The 14,250-nt window shown below is 44.4% G+C and overlaps 1 protein-coding gene across 1 annotated transcript in view; it reads right to left on the bottom strand.

Annotated features, from left to right (window-relative positions):
- LOC147711736 (ubiquitin-conjugating enzyme E2 D2-like) overlaps positions 1-13,989 on the bottom strand; it is a 64,142-nt gene extending 50,153 nt beyond the window's left edge. Inside the window, exon 1 of the mRNA XM_086922457.1 lies at positions 13,755-13,989. Coding sequence (XP_086778583.1) covers positions 13,755-13,778 — 24 coding nt within the window. The 5' untranslated portion in view covers positions 13,779-13,989. The remainder of the gene's footprint in view (positions 1-13,754) is intronic.
- Positions 13,990-14,250: the final 261 nt, after the last annotated feature.

Here is a 14,250-nt window from a genome sequence, read left to right as displayed (position 1 = left end):
GGCATTAACTGACATATGGCGCAGACAACATTCCCAGACTAAAGCCTACTCCTTCTATTCAGGTACCCACAAAGCCTTCTCAAGGCTAGATTATATCCTAGCCCCAGCAGGAGAACTAGCAGAAGCCCTAAAAAATAGAATACCTGGCGAGAGGTCTCTTGGACCACTCCCCCCTATAGCTCACAGTGGGCCTCAGAACAATGCGCTCTGCTGGGGAATGGAAGCTCAATGCATGGAAGTTAAAAGACCCTAAGGTGGCCAAGGAAACACGGGTGGACTCTGAACTTTACTTTCAGGAAAACATGGGGTCCGTAGACTCAGCCATTACACTATGGGAAGCATACAAACCTGTCCTACGGGATAGAGTTCAGAACATTATAGCATAAGAAGCAGAAGGAATGAGAGGAGATTATGGGGCATAAATCCCAACTCCTACGAACTGAAACACAAGCGACTGCCCCTCCCTGTTGAGGAGAATACACATTCTCCGGCGGGAATACTCAGCCCTAGCTAAGAAGGATGTGCAACACACGATACAAGCCATGCACCAGCGCCTGTATGACGCTGGAGACAAGGCGGGCAGGTTGCTCGCATGGCTAAGTAAAAAAAGAGCTTGATCGCAGATGGGTGGCACAGATACAGACAGATGATAGTCAGACCTACACAACGCCCACAGAAATAGCCAATGCTTTTGCAGTGTACCATGAGGCCTTTTATGAAAAATGTCCTCTTGCAGAACCATCGCAAATACAGGCCTACCTCAAGACGATTAGAGTTCCCTAAATTAGCACAGAGCGATTCACAGACATTGGAGAAGAAAAAAATATTTAGGAAGAAAATCGGGGAAGCCATTGGTCAATTGAAAACTGGGAAAGTTCTGGGTCCCAATGAGTTACCACCTGAACTTTTTAAGCAAAATGCTGCACTATTTAGCCCTCGTCTTCTCAATCTGTTTTTAGAGGCACAGACGGTGGGCAGCCTTCCCAAAGATCTGTGAACAGAAGGACAGACCACCGGAGAAATGTAGTTCATAACGGCCCATTTCCCTCATTAACAGAAACAAAAATATTAGCTAGAACAGGGGTCTCCAACCTTTTCTGTAGTGAGAGCTACTTCGGAGCAGTGAAAATCGATGTGAGCTACTGAAGGTTAGGCAACTTGCGCATTTTTTAGAGAGACCCCCCAGCGCCCAGTTTCATTGACTTTCAGCCTAATTTCTTCCCAGCCCATACTGTGGTTTGAACAAAAGGGGCCAGTCTCCCTCTTTTAAAGCTATAGACAGCTGCAGGTTGTGCTACCTGAAGCAAAAGCTTGTCTTGCTTGGAACCATTCCTAGAAAGTGTAAAGAAATACTGAAGGATACAAGCCTATGACTGCTATTATGACTAAATCGTTCACACAATGCAAAAGTTAAACCTCAACATATATTCCTTACTAAATGTGAATTATTGGAGTCTAGCTTCAATGTGCAGTCACTAGTTTTCCCCTTCACCATATACTATTTTTTTTTATTACAGTTTTAAAATGTCCCATCCTGGTTCAGGTTTAAATAATTTTTAACTAGTTTGATTCATGAAGGGTTTTAATAACTGTTTTCTTGGTGAGGGTGAAAATGAATTTATCTTTATGTAGAATACATATTTTTCAACATGGCCCAATCAAGTGGAAGCTTAACTGAGTTAGTGAAAAAAAATACAATTTCAACACTCACAGATGCTTTTGGCCTGGGCAAATTGGAACGTTTCCAGTTCTTCGTAGATAATTGCTATTTATTTGGAGAAGAAAAGTCTCTGAAACCCTGCTTTATTATCAATGATTAAATGTAATTATTAATTAAGCAGAGTTTCACACTTTTTTTTAAAGCATTTAATGTGCAAGTAAAATCGGCCTTGTCAATGGAGCTAGGCAGGGCAGAGGCTCACAATGCATCAGTAAAACAACTTTTGTAAGTATGTGAAACATCTGTTTTTTAACGAATGAAGAGTAAGACTTGCTATTTTCAGTTTTATACAGAGAAGCACTCTTAACAGATACGTTTTTTTTCCAAGAGGCAGTGGAACTCAACCTCCAAAATGAGGATTTGACTACTAGAATACTCTGCTACCCAAAGAAACTGCTGTAGTGTTGGTGTGAATTGCCACATGCACTGGGAACAGAGATGTAAGGAATGGGCAAAGTGGGCTCTGGCCCAGAGCCCCACCCATTCAGGCGCCCGATAGAACCAGCTCTGTTCAACAGAGAGCCTTGCCCGGATGACCTTTAATAATTTTTTATTTAAACTGATTGATTTAAATACCATTTTCCTTTAATTTATTTTGAATGTGGCAGATGTGCGAGTCTAATATAGAGTACTTGCAGAGAAATGTTATGTTTCATGCAACATCAATAAAAAAGTTTTTTTTAGAATAGATCGAAAAAGGACATCACATATTAAAAATGGGATGGTGGTACAGAGAATATTTGCAGTAATGTTAGTGAGCTGCAGCTGCTGCTGCGTTAAATATTGAAAACACACAACAATCCCTGAATATTAAAAATAAACACATTTGTTAGTTGGACGAGCTGTCAATGAATTCTCCAAAGAGGGTTTGAAATAGTTAAAACTGGGTCAGAAATTCAAAGCTTCTCCGAAGAGTGGAACAATTTACATTTTTTTACAGGAGTGCAGATGGGGAGAGTTTTCTTTATTTTGTACCTTCGGTAAAGGAAACTGAAACTTGGCAACATCCTGCTTCTCCTGATGTACAAACCAGAGCTGGAAAGCGGGAAAAAACATACATTTTCGATTTTGTCTGTTTAGTCATAATTTTGTCTGTTTTCAAACTGCTAGGCAATGTTGTTTATTTGGGCCGCTTTCAATCATACACCAGCCGAAATGTAGTTAGCATAAGAGCATTCATAGTTCGGGTTCAGATCGGACACGGCAGGCTCAGACTTGGCTATAAACAAGGCCCAGTCCTTCAAGAGCCCGTGTCATACCAGCGGCTGCATCACGTTTACAGCACACATCATAGCTATAGTCTGGGGAACAGAGCATTAAGAGGTTTACTGGCCAGGCCAGTGCTTACCGATAGATGTGCTGCTTAAATGTAATGTGGCAGGTAGAAAATAAAGCGGATGGCGTGGGTTTGCAGCAGGTTAATACTGCTTGCACCACCTGCATGCTAGCAGGCTTTCCAAGGACCTGCTGCTCCACTCCGGCCCACCTGCTGCTTCGCTCCGGCACACGTCCTGCAGGATTAAGATCGCGGTGCCAGGCTGTGAAAGGCAGGTGGCTGTGTGCAGAGTTCAGGAACAGCGTCATCCTCTTTGGCCTGCCCCGCCCCACGTAACCTCAATTAGGCCAATCTGAGCAGTTGGGTTTGGTGAGGGCAGGCATCGGCTGTGAAAAAAGGACCAAGAAAAAAAAAGGACGATAACAGGCTACAAAATTTAGACGGAAGGTGCGAGCTACTCATGGGGGTTCGGCGAGCTACCGGTAGCTCGCGATCGACCGGTTGGAGACCCCTGAGCTAGAATATTAGCCAACAGACTCACCGGAGTAATATCCACTCATTCATAAGGACCAGTGAGGCTTTATGCCAAAGAGATCAACAAGACTCAACCTTCGGAGAATACATAACTGATTGGAGGTAGCAAATGCCAGGGCAGACCCCCACCTTATCCTGCCCCTCGATGCTGAGAAACAATTAGACACCGTCCAATGGCCTTCTCATGACCGCCCTGGAGGGGTTTGGATTTGGCCCTACATTTAGGCAATGGATAACCATTCTCTAGAAAAGACCCCTGGCTAGGACACAGGTCAATGGAGTAGTTTCACAGGAATTTCCAATAGAACGTGCGACACGTCATGAGTGCCCTCTATCCCCTCTCCTCTTTGAGCTGGTGATGGAGCCTCTTGCGCGTGTCATCCGAACACACCCAAACATAACGGGTTTCCTGTTGAGAGGGAATGAGTCCTTAGATGAGAACATATCATTATATAAAGGACTACATCCTTCTGTATGTCAGAAACCCCGACGAGACACTCCCGAGTATTCTGGCTAGTTTCGAGGGCTACGGTGCGCATGCAGGAAATAAAATCAACTGAGAGAAATCTTGGATATATCAAGTGGGTCGGGATAGAGGGTCATATGGACACATTAGTCAGCTTCAGATAGCACCCACTGGCATAAAATACCTTGGAATTTATGCCACCACGGATAAAGCAGAAGCTCTAAATCGCAACCTCTATCGAGTACTCAAAGATTTTAGCGCAGATGTAGAAAGATGGAAATCTGCCATTAATATTGCTGGGATGCGCTGCGCTTTATAAAATGATAGTACTCCTATATATCCCCCAAAACACACCAACCGGTACCAGATGAGGCATTTATTAAGATTGACGGTATACTGAGGACATTCCTATGGGAAGGGAGACCCCCCCAGGATAGCACTTACAACACTGCAGCACAACCAATACAAAAGGGGTATATCCCTATCAGATATCAGAGCATACTACTGGGCAGCTCACTGGATTGTGGTAAATTAATGGGAACATATGCACATATGCCGGGAGACCACCCCATGTACGCAATAAAACGCACGCAATTTGGAAAGAGCTCACACATACACTACCTCTACGGTGGGAAGGGTACTGCACAACTTTTAATGGCCACACAAGTGATAATAGCGTGGAAGGCAATTGAAGTGGAATACGCGAGTTACAAGTGAAACCCCTCTTTGGAAGGGGGGACGGCTTAAAGAATTCATAAAACTGACAGGATTTGGGAAATGGGACCTGCTGGGGATCTCACAAATCAAAGACATTTTGGACCGTACAGAGCTTGCAGCATGTTGCTTCCTCCAGACAGAATACGATATCCAGACAATACTACAAATACTTGCAGCTAGCACATGCCTGGAGGGCACAGCGTATAGACGTGGACAATCTCCCCGAATATGCCCTGTTAGAGGGACGGCTGTTAATGGGTGAAATCAAGGAAAAGGAAGTCTCCTGGACACATCGAACCATAATAAATAACAGACCGGACTCTCTTGAAACAGAGCGAAATGGGAGGCAGAACTAGGCGAGATGGACGACTTGGACTGGGAAATTGTGCTGATGCATCCCCGGCAAGTGGCGATTAAGTCCCAACTTAGACGGATCCAATTTAAATATTTACATAGGATATATTCTGATAGAGCCTGACTGCACCTCAGAGGGGAGGGCTAACTGCCTTAGAAGCCGCATGACCAATGGCACATATTTCCACGCGATATGGGAATGCCGCCACATACAGAAATACTGGGTAACCCTACTGACGGAGTTAGAAGACATCCTAGAGGATAAGATAACCCCAGACCCTAAGGTTGTTTTGCTGGGTATACACACAGAAGTTGATCTCCCCCAAATAAGTTAACGCTGCTTAATTTGGGACTAGTTGTGGCCAAACAAGACTTGGCACACAGATGGGGGAACTGCACAAAGCCCCTCAATGGATGAGAGGAGGAAGGGAATGGACCTATATGTGTCAAGTGGAAAAAACGACGTATATACTCGTGGCTGCCCCAAAACATGGGCACCATGGATAAAACATTACGGTCTCCAGATAGAGGCCTCACAGTGAGCCTCCGGGCCACGCGGTGGCCAGAGGGGAGACAAGTGGAAGGGCCTGAGAGACAGGGGAACTGTGTTACCAACTCTGAAAGCTTATTTGTTACTGTCATATATATTACTGCAGTTGAATACCAATGTCCATGTAATACTGAACACTATCTCGCTTTTTTGGAAATTCCCACTGTTCATGTACTGAAATCAAGAAAATGCTCATAAAAACCTTTTTTTTTTTTTAAAAGCGCTAGCCACTATTATAAATGAAAATAGTCAGTGTATCTTCAATGCTTTAAATCTATCTTTTGATTTTTCTGGCATCTTCAAATGCACAAAGAAGAATCGACTTGTGTTACATAGCACACAGCGAAGATATACAACAATAAACAGGCCCTTCTGCTGCAAAATCAGTGCACACTGAAAAAGTATAAAGTAAAAGATATATATTTTTTTATAAACACAAACAGATTAACAAGGAATCCTCCCTCACCCAACGTCCTTCTTTCTCCCTTGGATGCAGCTCCATAGGAAAATACATGGTAACTTTGGGCACAGAGCAAGAGTGTTTCATTGGGGGTAGCGTGGGGATGAAGGATGGTCCCAATGCTATCAATCGTGCAGTGTCTCCGTCAGGTGTAGCATATGTAAGTACCTGGGGCAGTTGAGTTCTTGAACTCCTGGGACAGAAACTAAATACATGGCTGCCATGTCTTGTGGATGGATCTCTTGGTGCTCTATGGCTGCTATGATTTTCTCCAACCCGAAAAGGCTCAAAAGACGTTGAAGCCATTATCCATAATCTGGCGCTCAGTATCGAAGGTTTGGCTGCACACAGGGTCATGCCTCAACAAATGTACTTGCCCATTTGCTATGACGAGTCAGGTTATTATCAGGGTAAGTTATAGATCAGGACCTATGTGCCCCTTCTGGCGAGCTGACAAACAGTTCTGTTGACTCAAAGTGAAGGAGCATTACAGATTCCTTGGTTTTATCTTGTCACGTGCATTCAGTGTTCAGAGACTGAGGTGACAAAAGTCAGTTTAAATCTACAATTAAATTGCTTTCTCTGTCTGCAAAGTTCAAGGATTTTGAAAAGTGTACTGTCGGACCAATGTGCTGTACAAAAGGTGAGAAATGAAAGGCTGTAGGGCGCCATGTTTTATTCCAACATTTAAATAGCTAAAAAGTAAACTGTACAAACATTTCAAAATAAATTTCAGAAGTTATGAAAGCCCTTGTTTTGTAATTCTGTGAGACGAAAAAAGTATTTTAGTAGGACGAAAACAAATCGGAACATTTTACTTTGTGATGTGCAAGTGATAAATAGGTTTGCAGAAACCCAATTCCTAAAGATTGTTTATACACTGTATAGTTTTAGAGGTTAAACTGCATGGTTAATGGGAATGTGCTGTCAGTAAATAGCAATGCATTACCGCCTCATGCTTTAGTGACATTTATTAATGGTGAGTTTTTGAAGATGAATTGAGAAACATTCCTGTCCCTGTCCTGATGGCAATGTTATTAGCGAACTAAGAGGTAAGTGAGGGGTCACGTGTATGCGGGCTACATTCTTATTATGCATGGAGCAATCATTTATTTTATTAAAATCAAACCAAATACTATTCTTTTGTACAACAGGAACGCTGAACTCCCATATTAGAAGATGCTCTCATATGGGATCATGAAGTAAAAGTGGCTCTGGAAAATAAAATATTTGTCTAGGATGACCTAATGAGACAACTTATGGGTCAAGTGAATTACAGGTAGGTTGAGTAGATTATTCAAGTTACTAGGCCTTCAGATCTAGTAACTTATGATTTTTCGACGTCTGATGGCTGTTGTCTATCACAAGGGACCACAATGGGTAGGTCAATGAGCTGGGTAGAACGAGCAAGATGTAGGCTAGGAGTCGCAGCAGGTCAGTATGAAACATTGCATTATGTTGTGAAGAACTTCCTCCCAGTATGCAGCTACTTTCAAGCAATTCCACATGATGTACGGGAATGTCTCTACACCCCCTGCAATTCCTCCAACATGTGGTGGGTGTGGCTGGGTGCCATTTATATATGCGTTCCAGTGTATAGTACCAACAGAGAGTCATCTACAGAAGGGCCCCCTTTCCTGAGCTGCTTGTAGCGGAGACCCATGCTCTAGCGTGCTTGTTCCTCTTGAGATGTGGAAGTCAATCGTTTTCTGACAGAATTCATTTGTCATCCCTTTTCGTTATTAACCACTTTTCATACGGTGTAAGGGCCCTACTGACTGAGCAGCAGGACCCAGTGTCAGATCTGCCAATAATGTAGTCATTCCATCTCTGGGAAGTCATAATCTGGTTTCAACTGTTCAATGAGTGAATGCCCTCAGTCGTAAAGAGGTCTCCCACCCTCTTACAGTTGGCCTGTTGCCAGTCCTAGTATGAAACACCCGTTGATGTCGGCGTACAGTCAGGATTGGTCAGTATGGGAGTCAAGGTTGATGGCATACGCATTAGGAACAGTAATGTAGCGAGTCTGTCCCATACTTCTAGCATGGCCTTCATGACTGGGGAGGTATAGATACTGGGAGGTATACTCTTTCGCCACCCAGGGGACTTTCCAAATGTGTATATCTGCTACCGCCAGGTTCATAAAGCACCACTGTTTTTCAGGAGGTGGGGCGATGCCATTTCACCATATAGTGGAGCTGCGCCGCAGCGTAGTAGTGCAGTAGTACGGAAGGTAGGGAACTCCCAGACCACCTTCCTCTATAGCCAGGAAGGCCCTACCTATCCTCATGCGAGGTTTCTTGCCCTCCCAGATAAGGTGGTCTATGCACCTCTGCATTAACTCTAGCATACCTTCTGGTGGGGATATCAGGATTGTTTGCATAATTTTTAGTATTCTAGGGAGGATGGTCAACTTAATTACCTCAATTTGGCCGAACCAGGTCAGTCCCCTATTTCTCCAGCTGTGATTTGCAGCACAGCTGGCCAAGAGTGAGGCTGTGTAATTAAGAGCGACAGTCTGACAGTAGAGCACATTTTAATTCCCAAATATGGAATGTAGTGTTGTGTCTTCTGTGAGAGGTAATCGATAAAGTGCTGCAGTGCATTAATGGCCAAAATTAAGGATTTAGAGGAGTTTACTTTAAACTCAGAGGCTTTGCTAAACTCATCCAGTTCAGAGAGTAGAGCAGGGATTGAGGACCGGAGACCTGTTAGCATCACCATGAAATCATTGACATCATAACTATTTTATTCACTTCCGCGGCACACACGGGATACGGAATGGCGGCGGACTTACTGCTGTAAATTAGGAGTGGAGCTTATGAGCGCTCCTTTTGGTTTGGCACTAACCAGTCTTTGACATAGTCCTTTCTGGCAACATTGCTCGAATTTAGCTACAGCCGGGACGGAAGTAAAACCGGAGGAGAGTATTTATCAACGCTTTGATAGCTATCCTATAGCCCTGAAGTCTTGGGTAACTCCCTGACGAAACATGTGTTGGCTGGGCACCTGGAATAAACCTAACTGAAAGAATACATCTATCAACATCTGTCATTGTGTTATTTTGCTAAATTACGTACAGCACTCATACTGACAATGGAATGAACGTGTGCACAGATCCTATGTACATATCATAACTATTTTATGTTGGTGTCCACCAAACTGCACCCCTTTTATATTTTGATGGAGCCATATCCTCTCAGCCAACAGCTCCTTATACAGTGTGAAGAGGAGGGGAGACGGGCAGCCCTGCCACGTACTCCCATCACAGAGCGAAGGGCCTCGAAAGAAGGCCAATTACCTCAATTCTCGCTTTAGGGGACAAGTAGCTGCTAAATATCCACTCACGGAACCGGGGACCAGAACCACTTTTTCTCGCGTCGCTGCTAGCCAATGGACTCCGTCAAATTATTTTTCAGCATTGATGGCGAGTAGGAACGTAGGGCCGCCTACTCACTTAATTTCATCCAGGAGGTGTAGGAGTTGCTTAATGTGGTCACAGCACCCACTTTCATGAATGTAACCTATTTGGCCTGGGTATCAGCCCCTGCATGTACGGAACCAGCCTCTAGGCTAATATCCCTGTAAAGATCTTCGCATCGACATTCAGTAGTGATATGGGCCTGTAGGAGGAACAGTGCAGGGGGGGTCTTTCCCAGGCTTGTGTATAACAGTTAACACTGCTTTCTGCATGAATGGGGCAAAGGCTCCAGTCTTTGCAAAGTCATTATAAAGTAGAATCAAAACTGGGACCAGGTTGTCCAAGTGGCATTAAGGGTCCATGCTTAAGTCGAGCAGCTTGTGAACCTTCTGCCCAAGTGCTTCAATTTTACTTCCTTGGAGCCACCTGCAGTTTACAGCATACAGATTTGCTGACTTCTATCCCCCAACTCGCATCTCACCTCTATTAGATATTTAGAAAAGTCCTCCAGCAGGATGGCTGAGTCACTGTGTAGCTTGTCTAACCAGTCCTACATACAGGCTCGGGTGAGTGGTGCCTCTGCAGACCCATGTGACAGCCTAATGGGAGAAAAGTCCGACTGTCTCCCCAACTAGTACTGTCCCTCCCACCTTAGCAGCTGCTTTCTCAAGGGTGTCCAACAGGTTGGCATCTTTCTTGTTCCTGTCGGACGCCATCCAAAATATATATATATATATATATATATATACAAACAAACACACATATACCTTGGGAACCTCCAGCACTGTCTTGAATAACAGGCAGTGTGATTGTAGCCGCTCTGCCCCGAAGCAGAGCTCAAGGTCTCTACTGGTCGGGGGGAGGGTGGGGGGGAGAGGGGGTGGTATTCACCCGTCTCAGTCTCACCTTGCTTCTATCTGCTTAAAGTCAAAAGGCCTCAATAGGTGTCAGCACGCCAGTTCCTCAAGGCAGTCCTCTGCCCTATTCTCCCAGATAGGCGGACACCCAGAAACCCTCCCAGTGGTGTCCACCATCAGGCTGGGCAGCCACTTGCTACATGGGCCAACCAGGCGGCAACTCTGCAGTCTAATTCCACAACAGGGACACAAGGGGCAGAAGACCAATCCTTGTGGGTCTGCCCATATTGTAGCTGTGCCACAGTCACTCCCAGGCCATGCGGCAACCTCCCAGACAAACCATGTAGCCTCCGCTCACCCTGGCGAGTGCCACAATCACAAGGGTACACTGAGCCCGCTGCCCAGCATTTCCCTGCTGCAGGAACTTGCAGTGTAGGCCCTGTGGCAGCAGTGCCGCTCCTCTTCATAGCTGGGGGATGAGATGGCAGTAATCGGTCGCCCACCCCAGAGCGCCATGGACTTCCCCCAGCTCCAGGTCCCCGCACTGTAGCTGCAGGCCCTAGCTCTTCAGACACAGACCTCAAAATCGCTCACTCAACATCTGCAGACCAATGGTAACTATGAGGGCCCGGGGAGGAAGACGAGGGAGACTTTACTTGGGTGCAGAGCGGGGATACAAGGCTCCTACTCCGTTGCCATCTTGGACACACCCCACCCAGTGTACGTTTAATATTTTGGTGTATCTCCAATGTTATGAAGGAAATCGAGTAGGTCTTCTTTTGAAAAAGAAGTCAATCTTATTTTGGTTTTCGATTAAATCATAAAAGATAACACAATAAAATGAAATTAAAACACATGGAAGTAGAATATTAATAAGCCAAAGTCAAATATTAAAAACAAACGTTATTCAAAAATAGTTAAAATAATCTACAGTTATTGCATACGAAATAACACTCAATTTAACATATTTTTGGGTAAAACCATTTGAGAAGGTGCCCTTTTTCCAACTGCAAGCATTTATGAAGAACAATCAAATTCAGAGCCTAAGTCAGGATTTCAACCTCAGAAGCATTAAGGCAGCTTTTTTGTCCACTATCCAAACAGCCATTCCCTATATTGCTGATGTAGGTGGCCCAGTTTATTGTGTTCAATTTGTCAGATGATTAACACGCCTCTGAGCACCCCACCCTGTTGAGCAGTGTGTAGGTTGGTAGCAAGAGGCTCTCAGAGCCAATCGTGTCCAAGAGAAAGGCTCTGGTTGTGAATGGAAAGAGCAAATACAATAAATATTTTATATAAAGTACTAAAGTTGATCTTTCTTGCGTTTTTCTAAAGCTAAGCAGCATTCTCGCCCAGTCCCTGGATCAACTCATCAAAACATGTATATCAAAATGTCTATGAAAAGTCATAACTATCTTTCTCCCACTATACCCTGAGGCTGCTAGGCAGGTCTTGTCGCCCGCCTTTACTCTGAAGCAGATCAGTCTAGAACTGCCAAGGCAAATATCGCGACCAAGCAATATTCACAGTCACTGTAGATAAACTGCAAGTCATATAGAATAAAGCATCTAGTGCAATCACGAATACAGTAAAGACTGCTCGTCTCTTAGTTCTCCACTGCTCCCGTGGATTCAATTCAAGGGTCTCACAATTCTTCATAAAATCAGTCTCAACAGTTCTGATTCTCTGACAATGATTTGTACATTCTCAGCTAGCGATAGAGGAGATTAGGGGCAAACAAACTGGTCCTTCTACTAAAAAGCATTAGGAAAAAAAAGACAGGCAGCAGATAGTTTACGACTATTGCCATCAGTAGAGGGAATAAAATTTCCGAGGCCCTTAAGGTTTCTGATCGAATCCATGCAATTCTAAACTTTCTAAGAATGCCAGTTTTAAATTTAACTTTCATGCACTGTAACACAGTAATTTACTTGTGCAGTGTCTACTTGTCCTTCCGACTCCTGGTTTGCAAAACTATTTACTGAAATAAAAAAACAAATGTCACGAACATAATCTGGGATGGAGTTCATAATTATCCACCTAGAAACCAAAAATATTTCTTCACATAGCAACCTTGCCTGTATGACTAGAAATTATATATTTCCATTGATTAAAGTGCATGTTTTGCTAAAAATCCTCATTTTAAAGGGCCCAACAGCTTAACAGTGACACTCCCTCCTCTAAACAGTGGTCTTCAAACTGCATGTGGAGAGGAAGAAACAAAGCTCTGGCCAACAGCAGCACCTACTTTGTCCCTGTAGAAAGCAGTCAAACGTCATGTTTTGAAGCAGTGTTGTGATTTAGTGATAAGCTATATAAACACATAGTGAGATCACGAAAGACCTAAGTAAGCAAGGCACCAAGATTAATTCTTCCGTGAAATCAACTAAACACGAATTACACTTATAGTGGCAAATCCAAACTGTAATTCGCCCACTACGTGATAAGGCAAATTAGTAAGTAAGAATGCGTCAAATACATATTATTAGAGCGTCCTCTAAATGTGGTTTAAAGCAGACATATAAGATGCCTCATAAAAATATGTAGTCCAAGGGGTTTCACGACAGATCTCCTTTCCATGCAGTCAAGGATATTCAACCAACAAGACTTTGCATGCGAACATATTTAAGCCATTACCGGATGTGAATAGTGGAACACACAGTACCAGAAAACCGACATGTGCTTGCTCAAAAGGTATGACACGCTAAAAGGCACGAAGTAACAAAAGATTACTCTAAATGTTTGGGTTTTATATTACACAGTTTACATATAGGAAATCTGCTATTTACACGGCTTTTAGGCGCCGATAGATCTCGGCTTTCCTACAGTCTAGTAAACACAGGCAGGTAGACGAATGCCGCCCCTGCTTAAGGCATTCAGGTCTTATTCCAGCTTCCTGAGCGATTTATTTATTAGACCACTACCATATATGGGGTGCGTTTGGGGCGAGTGCATTTTTAGTTAGCTAATACTTTATGTGCTATATGTGAAGGTATACGGGATAGTCAGATAAAGAAGTATAGCACATGCCAGTGAAGGCTAAAAGAGCAAGGTAGCGTTGATTTACTTCTTTCAACTTCAAGGCCGAGTCCTCAAGGCTGCGAGAGGCGGAAGCAAGAGAGATATGGCGGGAGGGATGGACCAAGTCAGGAGGTACCATCGACACACTTCAGTGACGGTGTTACCGCGCTACCCAACCCAATAACCAGAAACGGGGGACTGAGATACTTTACCGGGGGAACCTGGGAACGTGTTTGCCTGGGAGTCATAGATGTGTGATCACGGTCTAATTCCACAGCGGCCTTGTAATCAACACTAGGGATCTGCCCGGAAGAGGCGCAGAGTTGGGCAGTAGGCTCGCCCTGGCGCCTCTTTTGTTAGGATGTTTGCAATGCCCACCTTATGTATCCGCTTGAGGGCCATGGGAGAGGCCGGCAGACTGTGCGGCGGCGGGACGCGCTGGATACGGGACCTGCTGTCGCCGGTACTGGAATGGAGGATCGGTGACTCACCGGCTCCTCCTCTTTCAGTTTCGGCAGATTCCCCTGACTCACTGACACGGGGCGTTATCCGGAGCAGCCCGGCACTCTTGTCGTCTTTTGTTTCCGCTTTTACTTATACGCTGCTTGACCTCGTACCGGTATGCATGCAGGGAAATGCAGTCCGCGCTGTCAAAACCTAGCCCCGCCCCACTTCTGCAGCCGGGAGGGAATGGGTAACTTTAATAGTATATTAGTAGTAACAAAAAAAAGAGTGCGTTAAAGATCTTGGGCGGTAGGGGCTCATGTGAGCCGAGAAAATTCAGATAGAAAAAATGGTTCGCTACTTTAGAAGCAGCCCACATTTTTAAATCAGTACGGTGTAATATATTTAATAGATGTAATACGCGTATGTA

This window comes from Lissotriton vulgaris, chromosome 5 (assembly GCF_964263255.1).
Source record: "Lissotriton vulgaris chromosome 5, aLisVul1.2, whole genome shotgun sequence".
In the NCBI taxonomy this organism is placed as follows: Eukaryota; Metazoa; Chordata; class Amphibia; order Caudata; family Salamandridae; genus Lissotriton; species Lissotriton vulgaris.
The sequence above is the reverse complement of the archived record's forward strand: the minus strand, read 5'-3'. Positions and strand labels throughout refer to the sequence as shown.